The 26,153-nt window shown below is 41.2% G+C and overlaps 1 protein-coding gene across 2 annotated transcripts in view; it reads left to right on the forward strand.

The window, feature by feature from the left end:
* The first annotated feature begins 7,356 nt into the window (after nt 1–7,356).
* PON1 (paraoxonase 1) overlaps nt 7,357–26,153 on the forward strand; it is a 30,905-nt gene continuing 12,108 nt past the window's right edge. For both annotated transcript variants that reach the window (XM_032874765.1, XM_032874776.1), the window contains exons 1-7: nt 7,357–7,481; nt 13,673–13,743; nt 15,265–15,320; nt 16,547–16,715; nt 21,219–21,345; nt 24,586–24,786; nt 26,055–26,136. In XM_032874765.1, the coding sequence (XP_032730656.1) occupies nt 7,408–7,481; nt 13,673–13,743; nt 15,265–15,320; nt 16,547–16,715; nt 21,219–21,345; nt 24,586–24,786; nt 26,055–26,136 (780 nt within the window). In that variant the 5' untranslated portion in view covers nt 7,357–7,407. The remainder of the gene's footprint in view (nt 7,482–13,672; nt 13,744–15,264; nt 15,321–16,546; nt 16,716–21,218; nt 21,346–24,585; nt 24,787–26,054; nt 26,137–26,153) is intronic.

Genomic DNA, 26,153 nt, shown 5'->3' on the forward strand with positions numbered 1-26,153 from the left:
TTCCTTTTGCCATGTTAGGGAAATTTTCTACTATAATTCACTCCAATATACCTTCTGCCCTTCTCTCTCTTTCTTCTTCTTCTGGAATCCCAACTATTCTAATATTGTTTTGTCTTATAGTATCACTTATCTCTCAAATTCTCCCCTCGTGGTGCAATAGTTGCTTGTCTTTCAGCTTCTCTGACCGAGTGTTTCTATCTTTGGCACACAGCCCCATTTTGAGTCTCTAAACACAGCAGATTCCTGCCTTGCTGCTTCTCCCAGAGCAGGAAGGTGAGCCTCTCCACATCTGCCACTTATGGGGTCCCTGCTCGAAGAACAGGGGCCTGACTGTGCCTTGGATCACAGTTTAAGGTAAGTCCGAGCTGAGAGCTCACTGCTCGGCTCCATCTCTGCAGTTGGCTTCCCTGCTCTGATACCTGGCAGCTCTGCCACACTCAGACACCCCCAATCTTTCAGTGACCTCCTGGGTCCTGAGACTACACTGTCCCCATGAGGGCTCCATCCCCACTTAGCCTCTGGAGCGATGTTCCCCAGTGGAGCAGACTTCTAAACTTTTTGATTTTCTGCTCCACTGCTCTGCAGCTTGCTGGGAGCCGGCCCTTCCCCCCATGGTCTATCTTCCCATCACTTTAGATTCACTTCTCTGCATGTCCTTCCTTTCAGAAAATGGTTGATTTTCTGTTTCTAGAATTGCTGGTCTATTTCTCTTTGATCTCCTGTTGGGTTTGTAGGTGTTCAGAATGGTTTGATACCTATGTAGCTGAACACCTGGGATCTGATGTCATTTCAGTCTGCTACTCCTCTGCCATCTTGACACACATCCAAGAGCACTTTTTTAAAGTGTTCCTTTTCCCACTTGATAGAGCTTCATTGTTGGCACTGCAGTTGCTTTATATCTACATAGAGGTTTTGCAGATACTTTCTCATTTACTTCCTCCAACACACCCATGGGAATGCTCTTCATTTTACATATGTGATTTCTGCTACTAGAGAATTGCAGAGAGTGGTGGTGGATCTAGTATTCAAAGTCCAGGGCTTTTGGTTTCATGTTTTTATCTATATTTAATGGAAGCTGCTGCAGGCAACATGGTGTTACTGGAGTTCTAAGGAGATGAGAATTTCACACTTCCAAACTCTCGAGTTCATTGTAGTTAGTGCCAACAAGGTTCAGCAGCCTCTACGGAAGAATACCAAGCACACCCACCAAATCAATCCTTTTGTACTTGCACAAAATTAAGTGGTGGAGACTGGGCTGTGTTACAAATAAATCATTTTTTTGTTGTTGTTAAAAAATAAAAAAATAAAAAAACTTGGTAAATTTGGCTCTGGTTCTCTGCCAATGCAGTGACAGATATTACTGACTATTCCATGAATTCTGGTTTTTGTGGGAAAATAAAAGAATTAGTATGTGTGTTTTTTACCAAATATATTTCGGAAGTAATACTTTAACATGTGCCAATAAATACTTAGTACATGAGGACTAAGGTAAGAAAGGAAAGGAATTATAAAAGTGAAGGTGAATTTTTGACTGAGTTTTTTACAGTTTTTTTTTTTTAATGTTGGGTTATAAATTGTTGGTAATAAAAAGGAATTCTAATTTTAAAAGCTCTCATAACCTTCCATAAGTTTGAAATTTTCATATTTCATGGACCCAATTTTTATACATTTCAACATCTTCAAAATAGAAAATTAGTGTATAACTGATGGTTCCTTAGAGCTATCTTCATTTTACAATTTGTTAAAATTAACGATTATACACTAATTGCATTGTAAACTAATTGACAGTTTTTTTTTCTTTCCAATGGTACATAAAATAATAGAGTAATTGAAGTAATAAAATAATTAAAAGAAAATAATTATTTAACACTGATGACATTTTAAAGTTAATAAAATATTAAAGTAAAGTAAAATGAAGTTAGTAAAATATTAAAGTATTCCAGAGGCTCCTGTAATACTTTTCAAACATTCATTCATTTGTTAATTCAGTATATATTGGGCACCTCACCTGTGCTTGCTGCTACCCCAGGCTTTGGGGCTATAACAATAAACAAGGCAGTATTATATGAGCTTATAGTCTAATGAGAAAAACAGAAAAGTAATAAGGTATTAATAATACAGAGCAGGAAGAATAATAAAGACACACAGTGCAAAGGATGTATGAAAAGGGTATTTAAGAATTAGGGATCAAGAAAGACTAGCCAAAGTAAATTCCAAACTTGTGCCTGAAAGATCAAGTAGGATTTGGTTATATCACAAATGGGGAATAGAGATGTTATGGGAAAAAAATGTTTCAAACAAAATGGTAGGTGCAAAAGCCCAGAGCAGCATTTCCACAGACCGTAGAACTTTCAAAGTAACTGAATGAAGATCATTAATTATTCGAAGAGTTTTCACTTTTCTTTCAGACAAGGATTCTTAATATCTCACCTTGGTCACTAAGGGCTTCAGGGATGGACCTATGAGATGACTGAAAGCTGGCATGAGTGTTTTGTATATACATCAACGCAAGGGAGAGGTTTACTGCATTCGGCAGAGTCTCAAAGTTAGTTGAGTCCCTTCAGAAAGAGTTAAGAGTGATGGCTCTAAGTTCTCACGGGGTAGAACAAGTTGGAAAGGATATTCATATATTGCCTAATTTATTCAATAAATAAATTAGTAAGTTAATAAATCAACTGGGTCAAAGGAGGGGGGCATGGTATCTCTTGTCTACTCCCCAACTCAGCCTCCAGTCCCTGCTCCTCCTGCCTCCTTTATGCCCCATCCCCTGCCATTTATTTATTCATTCTTTAATTCCTTCTCCAAAGTTTTGAGCACCTACTGTGCCAGAAACTGTTCTAGGAGTTGAAAAGAAGGCAGATGACAAATTAGTCAAGGTCTGTGCCCTCCTCAAGTTCACATGCCGGTGAGGCTGCTCACAAGTAAACAAAAAGATAAACAATTTGGTTCCATAGGGTGAAGAGTGATGCAAAGGCAGGGATGATGGAGTCCTTAAAAACCTCTACAGCACACTCTCAGTCACGGCTGACTGGGGCACCGTGTGGGAAAAGACTCCTGGAAACCCTGTCTTGGTAGGCAATAACCCTTAGTTGCTGGATCATGACAAATTATATGTGTGTGTGGAGGTGGAGGGAGGGTTCTAGCAGAAGGGGAATGGTCCATGTTGCGGAGGACTTCTTACGGGGGGGCCTGAAGTATTCACCAACCAGAACAGAGATATGTCACTATTCTAACAATCAGTAACTCCGCACTGGCATTAACCAGTGACGGATGTCTTAGTGACTTATGGTGGGCAGAGAATGCAAAGGGCATTATAGATAGTAACGCTGATAACGGCCTCTCAGACAAGATCTGAATGACGGAAAAGAAAAATTCAAGGAGCAGTCAGGAAGCAGGTAAGGATGGGGAAAGCATTCTAGCCAAAGGATAACAAAGGCAAAAATGATGAGGTGTAATAAGCCTGACAGGTTTACAGAAGGATAGGAAGGCTAATGTTGCTGGAACATTATGCCAAGGGAATGATAAGAAATTAGGTCAGATGACAGGCACAGGCCAGACCTTGTATGACCTTTTAGGCCATGATAAGAAAGTAAAATGAGAAATGGGGAAATGATATGATCTGAAGTACACTTTAAAGCTTACTCTAGCTGCACTGAGGAAAATGGATTGGGGGTTAGGGAGAGAAGAGTGAAGAGGTTTTCTGGGGTTGTTTTGTTTTGTTTGAGCCTAGAGACAACAGGAGCCTGGATCAGAGTGACAGCGGTGGAAGTGGAAAGAAGTGGGCTGATTCGATATTTATTTGCAAGTTGTGGGTTTTAAAGATATGTCACACATTCTTTGATATACCTTCCCTCAAGAGGTGGAGCTTAATTCTTCTCCCCTTGAATGTGGACTGGAGTTGTTTGCCTCTAGCAAAGAGAATATGAGAGAAGTAAAGAGGTGTCACTTTTGTGGAAAGACTGTGGCTTCCATTGTGGGGGCATGCTGTCTTGCCCTGTTAGTTTGCTCACCTTGTGGGATGTCAGCTACTTTATTATGCTACAGCTCTGTGGAAAGTCTCATGAGGCAAGAGACCAAAGACTACCATCAACTATATGAGTCATCTTGGAAGCTGATTTTACCTCTTCCACCAACCCCCAAGTGCACCTTCAGATGAGGGTAGATCTATATCAGCCAGGGTTCTCCAGAAAAACAGAATCAATAGTATAGATGATAGATAGATAGATAGATAGATAGATAGATAGACAGACAGAGAGATAGATAAAGAGGAAATTTACTATGGGAATTGGCCTACTTGATTATGCCACAATATTCTATCTGTAAGCTGGAAAGCCAGGAAATCCAGTGGTATAATTCAACCCAGTCTGTAGGCCTGAGAAATAAGGGGGTCACTGACCTAATTTCCAGATTCTGAAGGTCCAAGAACTGGAAGATTTGATATCCAAGGACAGAAAAAGATGGATGTCCCAGCTCAAGTAAAGAGAGAGAATTTGTCCTTCCTCCACCTTTTTGTTCTATCCAGACCCCCAAAGGATTAGATGATGTCCATGCACCTTAATGATGATTGATGGTCTTTACTCAGTTTTTTTATTCAAATGCTAATCTCTTCCAGAAACACTCTCACAGACACACCCAGAAATAATTTACCAGCTTCTGGGCATCCCTTAGCCCAGTCAGGTTAACACATTAAAATTAACCATCACAACAACTCTGGCTGGCAGCTCAGCTGTCAATTAATGAAAGACCTTTAGCCAGAGATACCCAGTTGTGCCACACCTAGGTCACTGACCCCCAGAAGTTATGAGATAATAAATGTTCGTTGTTTTTAACTGCTAGATTTTGACATATTTGTTCTGAAGCAATAGATAATCAATACAGAAGGAAGGCCTAGGGCACTGATTAATATATTTGGTGCAAGGAGTTATTAGAGAAAGGGATGGGTGAATGTAACTGTTTAGGTTTTGGATTTGAGCGCCTGGAGGATAGATGTGCCATTTACTGAAGTGTGGAGAGATTGGAGGACATAGCATACTGGGGTGGGGAATCAAAAGTTCTGCTCTGGACACATTTTAAGGAGACTACTAGACATTCTAGTGAGGGTATAAACCAGGCATTAGTCAGGGAGCACAAAGTGAGTGCTCACCAACCAACTAGTCATTAATGTTTAATAAGCAACCATTCTTTGCAAGGCTCCATTCCATGCTTTGAGGTCATCACAGGAAATAAGACAAAACCCCCAAACTCAAGGAGTTTCCATCCATGGGACAGCAATAGACCACAAATGTATAAGGAAATTAACAAAATGATTTCAAAAGCAATGAGTAATGAAAGAAATGGGATAACATCAAAAGATTGCTGGAGGTGGGGTGTGCTACTTTGACTAAAAAGATCGAGGATGATTTATTAGAGCCACAGTAATAGGCTTGAGGTAGATGGGTATATTTTGGAAACACCAGCATAACAATCGTATCTAAATCCACTGGAATTGACAGAATCACATCAAGAGAAAATGTATAGAGATAATATTTTAGAGCAAGTCCTATGGTTTCATAATTTAGAGGTCAGTGACATGAGGACGCTGCAAATATGAAGAAGGTAAGGAAAAAATTGGAAGAGGATGGGATCACAGAATCCAAAACAGGTAAGTATTTGAAAAGGGAGTTGTAATCTGTGGTCAATGTGGTTACAAGTTGAATATGGTCACAGTGGAAAAGTAACCACCAGATTTGATAACATGGATATTATGGGTGGTTTAATAAGAGTAAGTTCTACAGTTGAGTCAAAGGAACACAAGCTATACTAGAATGGGTTAAGTAGAGAATGGAGATATTCTCTAAAGTTAGTTGCTGAATCAAAGGATCATTTTCTGATGCTCATAAACAATGAGTAAGGAATTTGGGCAGGGCTCAGTAGGTTGACTCTTCTGCTCCACATGGTGTCAGCTAGGGTGACTCAATGGTATTCAGTTGGTGGTTTGACTTGTCTGGAGTCTAGTCTTCTGCCTTGGAGGAGATGGCTAGAGGTCTGGTCACTTTCCCTCTCCACGGGTTCAGAACCTTTCCTTGAGCACTCCAATAGGGTGATCAGATTTATTATGCATAAGTTCAAGGTTTAAGGGCAAGTGTTCCAAGTGACAGGAGGTGGAAGCTGTTGGCCTCTAAGGCTGTGCCTGCAAACTTGAAAAGCACTACTAAATTTTATGAATTAAGGCATTCACAGGGTCAGCACCCACTTGAGGGCAAGGTCCTGTGCCCACTCCTCAATAGAAGTATCAAAGAATTTGTGGCCATCATTCATCTGTTATAAGAGGTGATAAAATGCAAGCAGCGACTGTTGGCAAATCTTTCAGAGGTTTTGGAAAAATAGAGAAGAGCAGAGGAAGAGGGAAGAGTTAAAATGTGGAGTCAAAAAGCATTTTCCCCAGAACTGTGACCCTAAAGAATGTTGGTATCTGATTGCATTATTCCAGAAAAGAGGACTAGATTGGTGTTGCAGGAGACAGAAGTTGCAGTGGGGGCCAAAATCCTTGAAAAGGAAAGAAAGGGGGTGACTGGCCTTTAGTGAAGCAGGAAACACTTCCTTCATGGTAACAGGAGAGAAGGGAGACATAGGTATACAGAGGCATCTCCTTTCTGGCTTTGCTCAGGTGTCCCCTTAACAGTGAGACTTCTCCTGATTCCCGTTCTTTAAATGGCACCTCAGTCCTCCTCCTTACATTTCTTCTGTGGTTTATTCTTTTCCTTAGAATATGTGCATATCCTTAATGCATACCTGCATCACCCACAGCAGTAGTGATGTGTTTTACTGATCTCTAGCACACAATAGGTACTCAATAAGTGTCCGTGAGTGCCCAGAATGAATGAACGTCACAGTGATGTCCTTGCTGAGCTTCGAGCTCAGGAGCGTTGCTTGGAGATGGAGATGCTTGAAATCCAGGTGTTTGAAGGTGACACACAGTGGCAGCCCGGTGAAAATGAACTTAGACCTTACGGGTTCTAATCACAGCCCATTCTTCCTTTTGTGCCTTTTCTGGCTGAGTCATGGTGATCACATTACTGAACCCCTCAGAGCCATAGGGATTAGAACCTTGTTGGCACAAAGTCAGTGTTCATCAAAGCCCGGCTCTCTTTTCCCACAGCTCTTCATTTCCACCAACGGGCATGCTCTCCGCCTCTTGCCAGGTCTGAGCAGCTGCTGTCGATCTCCTCTCTTTAAAATCTCCCAGGAGAGCACGCAACAACTCCTGGTCTCTGGCGCTGATCCCAAGCCAGTGCCCTGGGTGCTGTAGAACAGGAGGGGAGGGGCAGGGAGGCTGAGCATGAGTAGCCCCAGTTGGGCTCAGGCTGCACGCAGGCCAGTCTCCCGCGGTCTGGGTTATCAGCCCAGTCCTCTGTTCCTGTCTGAGCCATGGCGAAGCTAATGTTGCTCACCCTCCTCGGACTGGGACTGGCACTCTTCAGGGACCACCGGGCTTCTTATCAGTAAGTTGGGTTGTGGTGAGGGCTGCAGCCCAGGTCCTTACCACCCCGCCAACCCCAGAACCGCCCCTGATATTGGGGTGTAGTCTTTTAACTGAAAGTCCACCCAGGTAAGTTTTAGATGCACAGCCTGCAGGTTGAAAACATGCCCTTGTTCACTGTCTGATAGATGGAGGGAGGAGAAACACACAGGTGTGATGGCCAAGTCATTGGCATACACAATGGATCAGGGATCTCCCCTGAAAATGGTGTCAGGGATCTCCAGGGGGATCTCCCCTGAAAATTGTGTCCGTTACAGAAGGAGCTGCCCGGTCATGGCCATAAATCTTTCCCAGACTGGGGATTCTCAATTTGAGGCCACAGGGAGATGGAAAACGCATGGCGAGCAGAGCAGGTGGGAGCAAACATATGCTGGGAGGTCCTGCCGCTAAATCTTAGGTGTTCCAGCTGGGTAGGGGTAGGGCGGGGGGAGCAAAGAACCCTGGCACTGGCATTTGATGTCCTGGATTCTCCTCTGCCCCTTACATTATGGGATCTTGGGCAAATCACTTTCCATCTTGAACACTTTCTGCTTCAATAAGCCTGAACCAATAAGACATATTCATCCTGCCTGGGACACAGTAACTATTCAATGAACGTTAGTGCTCTGCTTTCCTTAAAGTACTTATAAACCCTTAGGTACTGTAAAAGGGGTGGGGGTGGGTTGGTTTTTAAGAATATTTCAGTAGTTTCTCTGTAACTTCGCAGGGGTTCGAAGTCTAGAGAACATTTTAATTCCTAAGGTTTTAGTCAATATCTTGTTATTTACTTTGAAGTAAAACATTACTAAAAACCAAATTGAACATTTTAACCTTTTAAAAAAATTTTATGACCCTAAGCTTTTCTTTCAGAATATTTTTTTTTACAAACTATTAGTTTTTTTTCTTCTAATTGTTGATTATTTTTATAATCACAAACTATTAGAGAAAAGTAACAGTGATTTGGGTTTCAAATCATGTAAAAATTACAGTTTGAGGATTTTCATTAAACATAGTTCTATTTGATGCTACAGGAGAAACTATATATTATTATATCTATTTTATTTAATACATATATATTATACATATTAATACATATATACATATGGGTATATGTATATATATCTTCCCCCAGCATATGTGTGGGTTGTGGTATTATCCTGGGATGAAAATATATGAGATATAAAGATCTAACCCCTCTTCTGGGCTTTATCCTTTCAATTCTGCCTCTGTACCTGGGTTTATTCTGTTCCCACTTTTCCAAAAGTTCCACACCAAGTTGTCTTCTGAAGGATTGCCGATCTACCCAGAAGGAGTAAGGGTCTGTCTTTTTGGTTTATCTTCTTTAATTTACTCTGAGAATGGAGACTGTAGGCATTTTGCATATGTTTTTTTGTATAAGCATAGCTTTACTACTCCAACCCTGAAAAGTTTCTCTCTCAACATGTTGTCTTAGCTTATGTGATTGAACCTTAGTATTTCCCCACATTTGTTCCTTAGAATATGAGCCACAAGACTTGCTCCACAAAAACAAAAACAAAAAACAAAACAACAAAAACCAGAAACAAAAAACAAAAAGCACGTCCCTTGGACATATCAATTTGGGAAATGTTGTCTATTGTAGCCTTTTCCTAGAGATTGGCAGTGCACTCTGGCATAATGAAAGCTTTTGAAAAATCCTTCAGCTACAAAAAACATTCTGGTTTTAGAATGGAAGGGGGATCTAGAAGAACCCGGGGAATGGGAGCAATGCAGGGCCAAGAGGATGATGATTATGGAGATGGAGGACAGAAGAAACCCAGATAGGAGAAGGAGGGGAAATTGCACCCACTATTTGAAAGGCCGTAACCCTCAGTCCTCAGAGGAGCTGTGGACCAGATGCACGAGCACTGGCTGGGAGCTCTATCTCGTGGCACAATCCTGGGCCTCACCCCGCACTACTGAATCTGAATTAGCACTATTTAACGAGCTACCCTGAGGGATTTGTATGCACTTCTTTAAAGAACACTCAAATCCCACATCGCCCACATTAGAGCCAGATCAAGAGATCCTGGAGGATCTGTAAATTATCTCTGTTACCATTTAGAGGTAAGGCCCTTGACTCCCAGAGAAGATCATGAATCTACCCAAGGAAGAGATTATGTCCTGAGACCTGCATGCAAACCCTCATGGTGGAGACAATTTTGTTCTTCAGAGATCCAGTAGACATGAGGGGGAAGGTTCACATGAGATTCTACCGGTCTGGGGCTGGAGGGAACTCGTGGAAGGATTTAAAAGTTGTCTTGAAGGGGTTCCCTGATGCCTTCGAGGTGGTAAGAGCCCCGAGGAAGGAACTGAGAGACATCCCCTGGATCAGTAATCTCCCCTGGCCAGCTCTGCAGTCGGCTGTTGTGACCTGGCAGGGCGTGGTCAACCAAGGAATGCCTTGGACTAGGCTCTAAGCAGCACCCTGGGGGTGCGGAATGTTGCAGCCCCTCATCTCTAGGGCAACTCCTCCATTCCTAAGTTGCTGCTCGTAATGTGTGAGACCACTGTTCCCCTTCATTAGAAGGAGACTGCAAAGCTATTGTTAGCATTTCTGTCATGCCACACCCACTCCACATTCCGCACCACGGTGGGAAGAGAGCACTGGTGGATTCCAGCAGACCTGGGCTGAATGCCACTTCTGCAACTTCCATGTCACTTTACCAGGCTGAGCCTGTCTCTCCACCTAAAACTTATGGGATGATAGTACAGATCGTAGTAGGATAAATATATAAAATCTGGCGCATGAAAGGGACTCTGTAAATGTTAGCTTTATTTTTGGCCTCTGCTATTGCAAAAATCCACCTGTGAGTGATCCCCCTAATGAGTGATATTTGAATATATATTAGGATAATACCTCATGTGACCCTAGGCTAAGGATGAATGAATAACTCTCCAGCCTTCCCTATCAATACAACTGACACCACTTTCTCCATCTGATGCACCAGCCTCACAATTCTACAAAACAGTTCGGCAGATATCTACAGGTGACCTTCTCTCTGCCGCTGCTGGGTCCTTGCTGGGTCACGGGGATGAGTAGAATGCAGTATTCACTCACAGATTTCAGAATTTACTATGAACCTCAAGACCAAAAACCAGTAACTGCAAAACAGTAGGGTCAGAGACTTGATAGATGTGTATGAGGAGGTTCATGAGGATAAAAGAGTTATTAGTCCTATCACAGAAGACCAGGAAGAGCTACAGAAAGGCATGAGAAGGAGTCTTTCCCCTGGGGTTAGGAGGTATGGGCTTTCTAGGCGGAGGGAGAAGCAGGAACCAGGGAAAGGAGGTATAAAAGTGATGTATAGAAAAGGGCCCCATATCACAACACCTCATTTCAAATCCCAGCTCTATCTTTTGAAATGAGCAACAACAAGCAAATTACGTAGCTTTTCCATGCCTCAGTTTTCTTACCTACCAATCAGGGAAAATAGTAATCGTTGCCTCAAACGGGATGAGGAGATTCATTGGGAAAGTTTGTATGAGAGCCCTTAGCATAGCGCTTGGCACCCAGTAGAACCCAGTAAGGAATATTGGAGGAATGAGGAGTGTAGAGTGGCAGAAAGTAGACGGAGGAGACTGAATATGGCCCCAAGGAAAGTTCCAGAGTGGATTTCCTCATGCAAAAGATCCTCTAAACTAAAGATCCTCACTTTCTTCTGTGAGAAGCAAGCAGGTATTTGTGAAAAATAATTCCCAGCAGGGACTGTGCAATTTCTGGCCAGACTTAGAGGCCTGTGAATCAGAACACATCGCAGACATTGAATTTTATCCCTTAGATATGGAACATTTGGATTTAATCAAGCCCTTGATCAAGCCAATTATCAGGAAATAATTGGGATTAAGATAGAAAAATATGAGCTGGATTATACTAACGCGGGCAGAATTGTCTTCTGATGCTCCCCCTGGTTTTAAGAAGCGTTCCCCGTGCGTTTGGAGCAGAGGACCGCACGTGAGCTCTACCTTCACGCTTGGGTTCCAATCCCAACTCAGTCACTTCGTAAGCTCGTGGATTCGCAAAGCCCCTTAAACTTAGTCATCCATAAAATCGGGGAAATAATACCTCAGGGAGGGGTTTGAAGATTAAATAAGAGTGATACAGTACCTGGGCTACAGTAGTGCTGATTATTCTGTTAAGACATGACTTGTTTGGGGGCCACAAATTTGAACTCGAAGCAACTGAGTGCTGATTTCATGCCTCCCCAGCTACCCCGGGCTCCGTTGACTGTGATTATTCTCCCTTTTCCTGGTCAGAGTTGTCTTCCATGAGAGAGAAGTCTGAATCGGGATAGGGGTGGTGGGCTCTGCTTCTCTCTGTCTTCTGTGATCCATCAGACTTGATGGGTTTCGTGACCAGGCTATGGGCCAGTACTTCCCCTGTGCCTCTGGCTCTGAGAAAAGCTAATTTGCCTATCCTTGGTATTTCTCCCAAGTCCTGGCCCAGTCAGTGATTTCACATTATTGAATCTTTCCTATGGGACCTGCAACTTTAACATCTTCTGTGCTGTCCTTTGAATCCCTTGGGGGCACTTTACAGGTATTCACTGAGGTTTCCCTAGACCAATGTTTTTCAAAATGGTGGTTCACAAATCAAATTTAGTAGATTGTGGCCAGCATTTTAAAATGAATGAAATAGAATTGCATAGAAAAGTTAAGAATGTATTATATGTATTAGGATATGTAGTCTTTTGTGAACCTGTTTTAGGGAGCGCGCGCGCGCGTGTGTGTGTGTTGACCACTCAAAATGTTTTTCCTAATGCGTCATCATTTTCCCTTTTATTTCTTTATTGTGAACTTTTGTGATTATAATATCAGATTCCCATTGTTTGAAATACTTGGTAGCTTCTCAGGTCATGGGGACAGATCCCAACTTTCCCTTGAAGTCTCCTTTGTAAATTCAAGTTCACCAGTCAGGGAACCACCCTCTGCTCACAGGCCAGGCCTTCTTCAGCTAATCGTTCATGTCTGGAGCTCTAGCACCTGGCCTCGTGGCTCTCCACTCTGGTTGTGCTTCAGGATAAACTCTGGTTTATCCTGTTAACAATGATGAACAAAGCTGATGGCTAGACCCCTCTCCTAGCCTCTTGGGTCAGACCCTCTCCAAAGGTGGAATTGATGGCCAGTGCCATGGCCATAAGAACATGTTGCATTTTTTTCTGGATAAAAGGTGGGGCACCCTAAATTCCTATCATTTTATACCATCTCAAGAATTTTATCGAGTGTCCCCTAGCCCAACCTCTTCCTATGTGAGACTAAATTATTAGTAAGACAAGTGAGGACTTTCTCAGCCTATCTTTAGCCAAATAAGATTTCTGGGCATTCTTGGATAATTGTTGCTACTCACTAAGACCATACTGTATCATTAGTTCTCAAAACAAACAAACAAACAAAAAAACAATTGTTGATTGCTTAAAAATCTTAGCCATGCTGATGTTGTGGGCAAGTTCTTTTAAATGCCTCAGCCGCAGCCTTGCTCTGCTCAGGGAACCAGCGGATGCATCTTTCCCACATCTGTCCTTTTTGCCTTTGTCCTATGCTCAGATGCTCCCGGGGATGTTTATGCACTCAGATTTAATAAGTTTAATGTGTGTGTGTATGTGTGTGTGTGTGTGAGAAATGTCTTTTTATATGCTGGCCTTGGGTATGATTTTCTGAAGTTATAAATCCTTTAAGCACACCTGTGTTTTTCAAGGGACACACCCCAAAGCAGATGCCCAGTCCAGCTTTGGAGCCAGATTGGGCAGATGGGTAGGAGGCCCATCTGTCAGCAGCCCTAAAACATCCATGGAGTAAATTGGAACCATGTTGCTGTTTAACCCAAATTTCCACATAGGACTCCTTACGCAGCTGATGAAATAGTCCCTATTCCTGCCAAAGTGCGCAGAGCTCTGGAGAGGACACGATGTGTTTCCTCTGTGGATCAGTTCACCTCGGCTAAATAAACACTGAATGTACCCATGAAGCCCCACGGGTCTTCCTCTGGCCTCGTCTGGTAGAATCACTCGGACTCCAGGGACAGCTAACCCCGGGCTTGCAACTCGGGCAAAGTCCGAGTTACTGAGGAGAACTTTATTGGGGGCTCACTTTTGCAACTTAATTGTAATTTCTGAATAGTTTTATGTGTGTTTTATTCCTTTTTTTTTCCTCCCCCAGAACACGACTTAATGCCTTTCGAGAAATAACACCGGTTGAACTTCCTAACTGTAATTTAGTTAAAGGAATAGGTAAGTATGAAAGGGGAAGAAGTATCTCATTGAAACTTGCAGTATTTTATCTTGCTACTGATTTGATTAATACACTTATTTAATTTTGTTCCAAAAAAAAGAACCACAAACCAGGAAAGAATGATTAAGTTAGTAGTTAATTATAAATACCAATGTACTCAACTTTTGACTTCACCAACATATGGCCAAAGTATTGACGATTTTTCATAGTTTGCTTTTCTTTGGCCAGTTTAGCAAAAACAGTAGTGGGAACAGTGTTTGATTTTACAGTAATATAACCTGAGGACATCCCAGGGGAGGGACAGGGGAAGGAGAAAAAGCAGTGAGTAAAGGGACAAATTTTAAAAAGCTCTTACACACCTTGGCAGTTACCAAAGGCTTTCCCTCATCCATCTCTCTTTTAAATATTGGGGAGGAATATTCTTTCCCAGAAGTTCTCAGTAGATTTCCCCTCAGATCTCATTAGTCAGAGATGGACAACAGGCCGGTGCCCTAGCTGCAAAGGAAGCTGGGAAAGTAACTATTGGGCTTCCGTTGTGGAAGGCAAGCCCTGTCAGCAAAGATAAAAGGCTAGGGGAATAGCAGCTGGTAGGCATCCAACAGGGAGTGTCACAAGGCTCAAGTCCCCATCTGGTTTCCACCAACCACCTTTGTTATTTGAGGACAACTTGTTTCAGATCCACACTTTTGTTATGTTTTGTTTTGCTCTGTGTAGAATTATTTATCTCTGTTGACTAAGGTTGGAAAGGCTAGACCATATGACTTACTCAGTCACATCAATAAGGTTAGCCAGCTGTCTTACAGTGCAATCTTTCTCTAGAAAATAAATGATATTAGATATCACTTGATACTTGATATTGATATTAGATATCACTTGATATTTGAAAAACAAACATCTCCACTACGAGTATCAATATAAAATCAAAAATCTCATTTGTCTCTAGGTTGATTGAGATTTTTAAAATGTACATGTAAAGTATAATTAACTTGGTGATACTTTACTGATGGTTATAATTAATAGTAGATGTGTATCTTGCATATGAAATGTATCCCCGTTTTACCTGAAGCATTTGGAATCTGCCTATGTTTCCAATATATGGTTCTCAAAGAATTTATTGGATTTGGAATTAGGTATTAATAGGTATTGGTAGTTTACACTGTGTCTTTAACAAAACAGCAAGCTGTTTTCAAATTATTGTCCCTTTTATAAATTTTGTGAATTTCCATGAACTTTATGTAAGACATTTCAGACTCTGAGGAAAAAGTTCTAGTCCATGAATTTAAAAAATACATATTAAGTGTAAATTTTAATTATACTTAATTATATCAATGTCTTCTAATTTTTATAGAATCATACTAGTCAATTTGAATAAGTAAATGTAAGAGTTAATTATTCTGAACCTATCAGATAAGAACTAAATATGTAGCCCCATTTTCCAGTTAAGATCGATAAAGAAAAGGATCGCTAGCTCCCTGTAATCGTCTGTAACAATCTGTACTCACTATTCTCTTTTCTGGCAGAAACTGGCTCTGAAGACTTGGAGATACTTCCTAATGGACTGGCTTTCATTAGTTCTGTGAGTATTTTTCTTCTTTTACAGTGCTCTACACCATTTTCTAGATCCAACAGCTTAAGTCTTGTTTAAGCTTGCTATTTACCAACACTCACCTTCAAATAAAATAAGTAGCCATATGGCTCAAAAAGCAAAGTGTATATACGTCCTACACTGGTGTTAAAATTATTGCCATATGCCTTCTATGCGTATTTGTACTCCTGTGTGTACACTGAACTCAAATATTACTTCATCTTCCATTGTAGCAAATTATGAGTCCAATGAATTCAAGAATGGCTTTCCATCAGTGGTCTATCACTTGAAGGATTTAAGTGGCAGAGTCAAATATTTACTGAATTAGGTGTATTTTTTTTTATATACCCCTTCACATGTCATTTCAATTTTGCTTTTTTCTTTTACACTTTTCAAAATGAGCCCTTTAATCTAAAATTGTTGATAGGCCATCCCACAATTTCCACACTTTGAAGAGTAAAGCCATCGTGTTTGTTGAAACTCTTCTGCATACAGACCACTGTGGTAGTGACATAGTTCAAAACAAAAGAAGCCAACACCCTTTACTGCCTATTGTAATTTATTTAGTCCAGTTTTCTCCCATGAAGGTGGAGGACAAGTCATCCTCTCCGGCAGAGTCTTGCAATCCTCCCTTTTAAAAGCACCAGAATAACATATTCTAAGCAAAATCTATATGGGACCCCAGCATCCAAAAAAAAAAAAAAAAAAACAAACCAAAAACAAACAAACAAAAAAAACCAGCTGTGTTGTTCTAATTGAAAACTAAGAAATAAGTTGTTTCTGGGTTCTCTAGACTTCCCCTAAAACTCTGTCCCTGAGATGCTTCCAAGGAACCTGCCAGGAGACATTCTAAAAGCCCATGTTCTCCTAGTATTCCTTGCTTGTATGATTGAAGCCCATTAGCAATTTCCCATTCAGTCTACTTCTCCATTTTTTATCTTTCTCATGATTTGGGAGCTGTGGTATGGGACACACATGGCTTTGCTGCCATGGAAAGGGTCCAAGCCAATGTGTTGTGTGGGGTGGCCTGATGGAGCCACTGAATTCCAGAAGTCCTCATGGGCCTATTGCACAAGTCAACCAAGAGGCTTCCTGTGTGGCCCTGTGACTCGAAACAGACAGTATGAACCCGTATGCCATCTACCACCTCGATTAGCTTTTGGAGTACTTGTAATGTGCCTGGTTTTTTTTTTTTTTCCTCTTTCATGTTTTATAAGGGATTAAAATATCCTGGAATAAAGAGCTTTGCATCTGATCAACCTGGCAAAATTCTTCTGATGGACCTGAATGAAGAAGATCCAACAGTGTTAGAACTGAGGGTCATTGGAAGTAACTTTGATCAGTCTTCATTTAACCCTCATGGGATTAGCACATTCACAGATGAAGGTAACGCTATTTAATGCTCATGACAAACAAAACCAAAATTTAAAAAATGTTAAAGAGTGAATATTTCCTCTCATTCAACTACAGTATAATCATGATTAAAGTTACTCTTCTGTTAAACGTATCCCCTATGTTAATGAAATATAATATTTTAACCACTCTGATGCTTGAGAACATTAAAATACTTAAGATTTGCAATGCATTTATTTTTTAAAATGCCGGCATTCACATTATCCCTTTAATGACAATAGCAATAATATTTAACCCTGATCACTAGAGGTTTTCCATTTTGAACAATTTTTCACATCCAGAAATTTACAGGGATAGATTTTTCTAATGGAAGTCATCAGCAACCCAGAGATCCACTGACAGAAAGTCACTGTGGTCAGTTTTCTCTCAGCTCTGTCACCTTCCAGATTTTTCTGCCCACTGGTACCTTTGTTTTGTCTTCAAACTACTTCTCCACATTCCAAAGCTATCAACATATCGCCCCCATCCCTCATGCTGTCTTTCCATTTCCTCCTTTCTATATATGCAGCCGTTTCCTGGGTCTCCATGTGAGTCCTCAACCCCCGCTGCATACAGAAACCCTTGCAGGACCTGATATCAAGTGCATTTATTTTCTTTTTACCTTTTGACCCCTTGTTTCTCCTGTCCTTCTCTCCCTACTTCTGGCAACCCCCAATCAATGAACTTTGCATTGCGCTTTTAGGTTTTAATTCTACATATAAAAGAGATCACATGCTTTAGTTTAGCATGGTGCCCTTAAGGTCCATCCATGTTGTCAAAAATGGCAGGATTTTTTTGTTCCTTTTTTATGGCTGAATAATATTTGTGTGTGTGTGTGTGTGTTCATCATTGATGGACACTGATATTGTTTCCATGTCGTGACTACTGTAAATAATGCTGCCGTGGACATGGGGGAGCATATATGTTTTCAAGGTAGTGTTTTGGTTTTCTTTAGATCAATACCCAGAATGGAATTCTTGGGTTGTATGGTAGTTCTCTTTTTAAATTCTTCGAGAAAACTCCACAGTGTTTTCCAGAGTGGCTGTACCAGTTTGCATTCCCAACAAGAGTGCACAAGGGTTCCTTTTCCACCACATCCTCACCAACACTTGTTATTTTGGTCTTTTTGATAATAGCCATTCTAACAAGTGTGAGATGGTATCTCGTTACGGTTTTGATTTGCATTCCCTGGATCATTAATGATGTTGAGCATCTTTTCTTGTTGCTGTTGACTGTCCCTGTCTTCTTTGGAAAAATATCTTTTTCAGATTTTCTGCCTGTTTTATTTTATTTTTTTTTTAAGATTTACTTATCAGTGTATCTGGGTAGCTCATTTGGTTAAGCAGCTGTCTTCAGCTCAGGTCATGATCCCAGGGTCCTGGGATGGAGCTCTGCATGGGGCTTCCCGCTCAGTGGGGAGCCTGCTTCTCCTTCTTCCTCTGCCCCTCCCCCTGCTTGTGCTCTCTCTCTCTCCCTCTCTCTCAAAGAAATAAATAAAATTTTATAAAAATATATTTATTTATTTCTTTGAGAGAGAGATTGAACATGAGTGGGGGTAGGGGCAGAGGGAGGGAGAGAAAAATCCTCAATCAGCCTCCTTGCTGAGCACGGAGCTCAACACAGGGCTCTAGTCTAGGACCCTGAGGTAGTGACCTTAGCCGAAGTCAAAAGTTGGTCACTTAACAGCCATCCATACATACCTCTTCTGCCCATTTTAAAATCAGAGTATTTATTTGTTTGCTTTTGCTCTTGAGTTAAATCAATTGTTCATGTATTTTGGATATTGGTTCCTTATCAGATACATGATTTGCAAATATCCCTTTCCATTCGGTACGTTGTTTTTCATTTTGTTGATGGTTCCCTTTGCTGTGCATAAGATTTTTTTTTTTTTTTTTAAGATTTTACTTGTTTATTTGACAGAGATCACAGGTAGGCAGAGTGGCAGGCAGGGGTTGGGGCGGGGGAGGCAGGCTCCCTGCTGAGCAGGACACTGGGACCATGACCTGAGCCAAAGGCAGAGGCTTTAACGCACTGAGCCACCCAGGAGCCCCAGCGGGGAGTTTTAAAGAGCCTAATGACCAGATCCCGGCACCAAATATTATGACTCAGTCAGTCTGAGGCAGGCCTGGGTGGTAGGACTTGTTAAAAGTTCTCCAGGTGATAAAATGTAAAGCTAGGGTTGAGAAACCCCTCTATCGTCATGGCCTCCATCTCCTCAGCTGACAGTCCTTCCTTCCATCTTTCTTCCACACTTTCCCCATTGTGGGCGACTAAAACTGCTGCCTTGAAAGTTGCCAGCAACGTCATTACTGACAAGCCTTCTCTCTCCCAGGTCGCCTATCTTCCCTTCCTCCCTCCCCTCCTTCCTCCACCTCATTTATGCTGTTGACCACTTTCTCCTTCAAGTGCTTCTCCCCAATACCCCAATATACTTATCGAGCTTAGTTCTGATCCTACCGCGGTCTCCCCTGCCCCCATTCATTGTTTTGTCACGCATTTCAAATTTTTTGAACATTCCCCAAAACACTGATCTTTTATCTCCTCTTCATTTGCTCTAGTTCAGACAGTTCAACCAAGTCACACCTGCTAACTCTTCCTGCTTTCGGGGAGAATTCCATTAATCGGGTCTTCTTTTTTCTTTTCTTTCTTTCTTTTTTTTTTTTTTTATCAGCTCTTCAGTTCCATTCCCTCAAACTTAGTAGATTATTCTATTTGAGTTCCTCTCCTATAGCTGCTTTAAACTCAACAGGTTGAAAGCTGATTTTCCTTCCTTTTATCTTTCCTTTTTTACCTTTCTACCCCATATGATGTCTCTTCTCTGTATACATATATAGTCCCCTTTCAGTGATCTCTCCACCCACATAGCAACATTGTATTTTATTTTGCAAACATTAAGTGCAAAGAAATATACTGTTGGGTATGTGTACGCTTTTAAAAATAAAAGGGAGTCGTATTACCCAAACCCTTCCATAAAGTGCTTCCGCATTTGGTATTGCATTATGGACTCCTGTCTATGACGTGCATTTAGAGCTCCCCTGCAATGGCGGTTTAGGATTCAGATGCCTGGGAGGGCAGCAATACAGTTCTTCTGTTGATGGATAGTCAGCCTGTTTCTGCCTTTATGTTCATTGTGAACAGTGCCGAAATAACCATTCCTGTATATATATCTTCTGTGAGCATTTCCTTAGGATAAATGCCTAGAGGTAAAACCTGCCACACAAAATACGAAGCTGGGTTTCAGTGCTCACTCCAGTGTTTGATTTCTGATTTCCCCATTCCTCAGCCATCCTTAGGGACTTTTGATACTTCCTGTCAGATGTCCTCATATCCTTTCCCGCCACTTCTTGTCAACGCCATCCTTCTGGCCCTGTCTCTTCTCCCCCTACACCTGGATTACTGCTGTTAGTGTAAGGTCATGTTACCCCTTGGCTCCAAGTCCCCAGTAAGTAAGCCCTGGGTCTTTACCCTGAGCCCTAACAAGACTGGCCTTGGCTACCTACCTTTATGGCTGCAGGCTTCCCACTCTTTTCTTTCACTCCATCTACTCCATCCACAACCTCACTATTAAGAGATAAGGTCCTGCCTCAGGCCCTTTGCACATTCTCTTCCCTCACCTGGGAATGCTCTTTCTCCAGATACTTACAGGATTTGGTCTCCTATATCATTTAGGTTTCTGCTTTAACATCACTTCAGAACTTCCCTGATGGTCATGAAGAAAACACCGCATTACTCTCCATTCTTTTATCTAGTCTTATTTTCCCTTTGTAGCACTTAATACCAATTAAAATAAACACTTGTTTGTCCAATGGCCTAACTACCAGGAGCCTCCTGGTTGCCTTCTCCGTTTAAATCTCTTCCGCTCAACCTACTAAACTTTGCACTGTTTTTCTTTCAACACCAATTCGGTCACATCAAAGGTTTCCAAAGACTTGCTGCTTCTTAAGGCAAAGACTGTAATAATCTAACTTCACTTGCCAACTCTAATCACACCATCTTGACCACTTAGATTGATCTCTTTTATGTCTTAAAGCTGGACTGATTCATGGAAGCTGCTTCCACTTTGATAGCATCTCTCAGGTGTTCTTTTTATGGAATTTATCATTTTACACTGTGTGAGTTATACATCAGCACACACCTTCTCCTGTCGGGTGTTCTCCACACAGGCTATCTCTTTTATCTCAACTGTGTGTCTTGCTGAGACCATTTGCAATAGAAAGCTTAACAAGCTCTTTGGAGTTTTAGCATCAAGCTCATTCTTAAATTGAGAATCTTTCTCTCCCCTGTGGCATTTGGAGGTGTTTAGAGACTGTCACTAGTCCTTCCTTTAGCCATTGTTTTCTTTGGAGCGATCACAAGTGCTTCTCTCTACAAGGACATGAAAATATTCCTGACACCCTAAGTACTAGTTGGAGGTGGGTTGAAATTGCTCTTTGGAGACAGGGCTGACAGCTGAGAGCTCAGTTAATGTTTCGATTTTTGTTTTTAATCTCTTCTCAGATAATACTGTGTACCTGCTTGTGGTGAACCATCCAGATTTTAAGTCCACAGTTGAGTTGTTTAAATTTCAAGAAGAAGAAAAATCACTTTTGCATCTGAAAACCATCAAACACAAACTTCTGCCTAAGTATTGAGATATACCGTATTTCTATTTCCCTTTAACACCAGTGGTGGCTAACTCACCTTTGGTTTCTCCTTCCAGCCAGAATGGGAGGGACAGATAATGGCTGGTTGGCTCTCCTTTCTAATCATCACGAACACTTCCAAATGTTCTTCTGCAGATACTTTTGAGGATTCAGACCTCTGAGAGAAGACCCATTCTCTTCCTCTCTCAACTTCCCAGGCTGCCTGGGTGCTGAATTATGGCTCCCAGGCTCAGAATGGCCTTTCAAGCCGTTATTAAGATGTAACTCTGTTCTTCTGCAAAACCAGACTTTGTATTTCAAACCCACACCAATTTCACAGACAATTCCTACATCATGAGCTTTCTTCTTTATTCATTTGTTTCTTCTTGTATTAAAAAAATTGAATCTTTGATATTTCTATGAATTAGAACCATATACCCAAGGGAGATCTGCAATCTGGTATCTCTAAGACCTCCCCGTCCTACCCCTCCTGCTCTTTGGGCACCTGATTTATGGAGTAACAGATCTGTGGTTCACACTCAGCTCCAATCTTAGGTTTCTTGCCAATGTAACATAAGGAAAAAGAAAAAAAACCCAGGGTATCCCTGATCCCAGTCAACCCAAGCCCAAATCAACTTCCTCACTTGCCTTAAGATTTGGTTTGTGAGGCTTGTGATGGATTTGGAACAAAAGTCTGACACAGTCTTTCCAAACAGTCTTTATCCTCGAATCTTAAGATTGTCTAGAATTCCAGCCTTTATTTGAATGATTAGCAGACAGCACTCGACTACCTCAGTATCAGTAAATCTAGATTTTTCTTAAAAGGTGTGTTATTTACATGTGGAGACCTAGCGGAGGGCCTGGCATGCTGTGTTTCCAGGATCCCCCTCCTCTCTTTTCTTACCTGGTGGTTCTGAAGACAAGGAAACTGCAACTGGAGAGACACTGAGTTACTGGATGAAGGTCAATCAGCTAATTTAGTAGCTGTGTAGGAGCCACATGGCCCAAGTCTTTTTCTGTGTCCCTAAGATGAGTGCAAATTCAGAGAACAACTTTTGGTGAAACAGTTTATTTATACATTCTTTCAAAAAATGTATTTTGGAAAGAGAATAAGGATACCGAATGTCTGGTGAATGTGCCACATACCGAGATCTAAATTAAGGAAAAGTATATAGAATAGAGAAGCTGGGCTAATAATAATTGCAATAATTGTGATAGTAACAATGAGTTTTAACTATAAGTTAGGGCTATAATAACCAATTCAAACCGATTACTTTATTATCTTTCTACAAATACCTTCTTAATTAGGTGTTATTATTGTTATGGCATTTTGGAGTATTTAACTTGCCCCAGATAATACCATCAGCAAAACAGCAGAGTTGGAATTCGAACCCTGCAGACTTGAGGCTGAAGCTGCGGCTCTGAGCCAGTCTGAAATAGTGAGAGCTTACTTTGTTTATTTCACAGTTAGTCTTGGAAGTCTCAGATTTGTCCAGATTCCCAGGGTTAGAGTGTTTTTTTCCTGGGCCAAGCGCAAAAATACGTGTCTTTGGCAACATAGAACCAAATGAAAAAACCGCAGTGCCACAGTTAACTAAAATTCTGCTCTCCCAACTAACTGAAGGACTAGCCATGTGTATTTTCTGCTTTGTATTTAATGACTGTTTATGCTGTTGCTTACAGCATTAATATTCCTGTTACTAATCTATCACAATTGAAGTATGTCATTAATGATAACACAAAGGTCATAACTGATCATCTCCTATAGGCCAGGCACAGTGCCAAGGTCTTGATATTCCTTCTTTCACTTCGTCTACCCTAACCTCACAAGGTTCAGAGAGGAAACTGCAATGTAGGTTTCAGTGACAGGCTGTGGCCCCATAGACAATAACAAGCAATGTCCGCATTCACATGGAGTCTATAAGATCTCAAAGCTATTACTCTGCAATATTCTTCTCTGTTCTTTTTTATGAAAAACGGGCACATGATTTGTAAAGTATGCTCACTTTGGAAATTTACTTTTAAAAAAGAGAGGGGGGAAAAACAGAGAGAGGGGAAAAAAAAAGGAAAGAGAGAGATTTATGCCTGGATCCTATACACACTAATCCTAAATTCCTAGACCTTTCTTCTCATGTCGTGATAGTGAGTGGTCATCGTTGACGGAGTGGTTCAGCGAGTGGCAGGCTTTCTACAAAGCCCACAACAGGCATTGCCTTATTGCGATTTCCAGTGAGACTCCACAGATTAAGATTCTGACCTTTAGTCTTATATTAATGAGCTGCATGACTTTGGGAAAATTGTTTAACCTCTCCTTACAGATGAGAAAACTGAGACTCCGGGTGCTTATCTAACTGGCCCAGGAGCCCAGAGCTGCGTCAGAGCCTCTGTGCTAGCCATTACGCCCTCTGCAATGGAGCGGAGATAATTCTCTCCCAGATAATAGCCTTGGGGAACTTCTGTCACCTCAATCAGCAGAGAATGACTCACTTATGTGTTCACTGTTGTACCTATTAAAGCAGAAAAATAGACTCATATATCTTAGATTTTCAGTAACAGAGAGAATCAAAATCAGAAAGAAAATATGCCATAGCATCCTGTTTCTGAGCATTCTTGCTCGCGGACATTTTCCTCAGTTCAGAATCATGAAACTTTAAGGCCAGAAGTGACCTTTTAAGATGGAGAGATAGAGCCGTCCAGCTCATCCTCCTTTTACAGATAAGGAGACTGAGGCCCTGACATGCAAAATGATTAATTTTACCTAAATTGCACAGCTAATTGTGGTAGAGCTTTTACTAAAATGCTTGTCAGTGGTTTTCCCTCCCTCCGCCTGATGATAGCCCAGACTATTCTATATGAGAGTGACTTTTGTATGAACATAAATGCATTTTGCCCTGATAATGATTCCTGGCCTAATTTAATGTCTGCTGATTTTAGTATATCTACACACACGCACACACATAATCCATAACACTATTTTTCAGACACAGTTAATAGGATTTTTATGTTACATTGCTATAGTAACCTTTTAGGGTTTTTTTTTTTTTTAGAGTAATTATTGTCTTTGAGGATCATACAGGTGGGATTGATGTCATATTAATTCTGTGCCATAATGACTGGAGTGAAAGCTTCATCCTGTGTCTTGATTTTAGGAACAGCCATTACTGAATGCTAATCAATGCCTACTCCTGTAATGTACAGTACCTTCACCTGGATATACCCTATATGTGTGTTTCAATTTGCAGTTTGAATGATATTGTTGCTGTGGGACCTGAGCACTTTTATGCCACAAATGACCACTACTTTGTCGACCCCTACTTGAGATCCTGGGAGCTCTACTTGGGTTTAGCATGGTCTTATGTTGTTTACTATAGCCCAAATGAAGTTCGAGTGATGGCAGATGGATTTGATCTTGCTAACGGAATCAACATTTCACCTGACGGCAAGTATGTGAACTGTTTACGTCACGCATTTCTCCAGATTCTCGTTAGCTCTCTTTAGAACGGACTCATTTTCTAAACAACATGATATGCTCTAACATGTCATCCTGGTAAGAGAAAATTAGGAAGAATATTAAAATATCTTAATTTTTCAGGGGATAAAATGTACCAAGTCAAAATTTTCTATTTTGTGTAGGCATATTCTTCTAAGTTTGCAGGGAGGAATGTATGTATTAAGAAGGGGAACTGGGATAAACATTCAGTATTACTAAACAACTTTGCTTTGAGGGAAGCATTTTGAGGGCGTAATAAGATGAATCACATGTAGTTATATATCTCAGCTGTGCTGTTTTTGACAAGATAAAGAGCCTGCACTAAATCAAGACACTTCTTTCTCCATCAAAAAAGTGTTACTGTAGGCGAAGAGTCAGTTTATCGAGGCAGTGTTCCTCATGTGTAGTTGATTTACATTATTATTTGATGATGACCCTGAAACAAATGATTCACAGAGAAACCCTGGTCTGGGGACCACACTTTGGGTAACATTAGTCTGTCTACAAAAGCCATGTATCCAGTCCTACATACCCTTTCCTCATCTTCTGTCATCAAGGATTTCAGGAGTTGGTAACATGATTAGAGGAAACAATGTGGACAGCTTTCAGTTATTTATAGCATTGCCTGGTCTTACAAAGTAGCAGATAATACATCGTCATTTCTCTCTTTGTTCTGGGATGCCCTGCCTTCAAAATACTAAATGCCCAGGGTCAGAACCGGGCTCAGGGTAAGAAGGGGGGAAGATTTCTCTCCGCCAAGCATCTTGTCTCCTCTCATACTTTCTCTGGCCTAAAACAAGGGCCTGGTTGTCAAAGGGCTTTCCTGCAGCCTGCCCAAGAGAACTCACTGTCCTCTGAGAGGCAGAACCTGGGGATTGTCGCCATGTTGACCAGCGAAGAGAAGTGATGTAATAACATTTTCACCCAGATATTTAGAGCTGGTACTAGGCTACGTTTCTTCCCTCCTGATCAGTGACAACTAGGTTCCTACCTTAGGAAGTAACTTTTCAGAACTTAAAACTCCTTTGCACATTGTAAACTCATTGAGTTGGGTTTCTGTTTCATTTATTTTTTTTTTTACAATTCGGTGTGCTTTGAGGGGGTTTGCATTTTCCTGTCTCTAAGCAAAGTTCTCTCCTAGGAAGAGTTCTCCCAGCTTCACCGTAACCTTCTGAGCCGTATTACTTCAAGTGCTTTGATGTAGCTCTTTCTTCTTTGAAGGTATGTCTATATATCTGAATTGCTGGCTCATAAGATTCATGTGTATGAAAAACACGCTAATTGGACTTTAACTCCATTGAAGGTAAGATGTATTAACAC

This window comes from Lontra canadensis, unplaced genomic scaffold, assembly GCF_010015895.1.
Source record: "Lontra canadensis isolate GAN:19392208 unplaced genomic scaffold, GSC_riverotter_1.0 scaffold2, whole genome shotgun sequence".
Classification (NCBI taxonomy): domain Eukaryota; kingdom Metazoa; phylum Chordata; class Mammalia; order Carnivora; family Mustelidae; genus Lontra; species Lontra canadensis.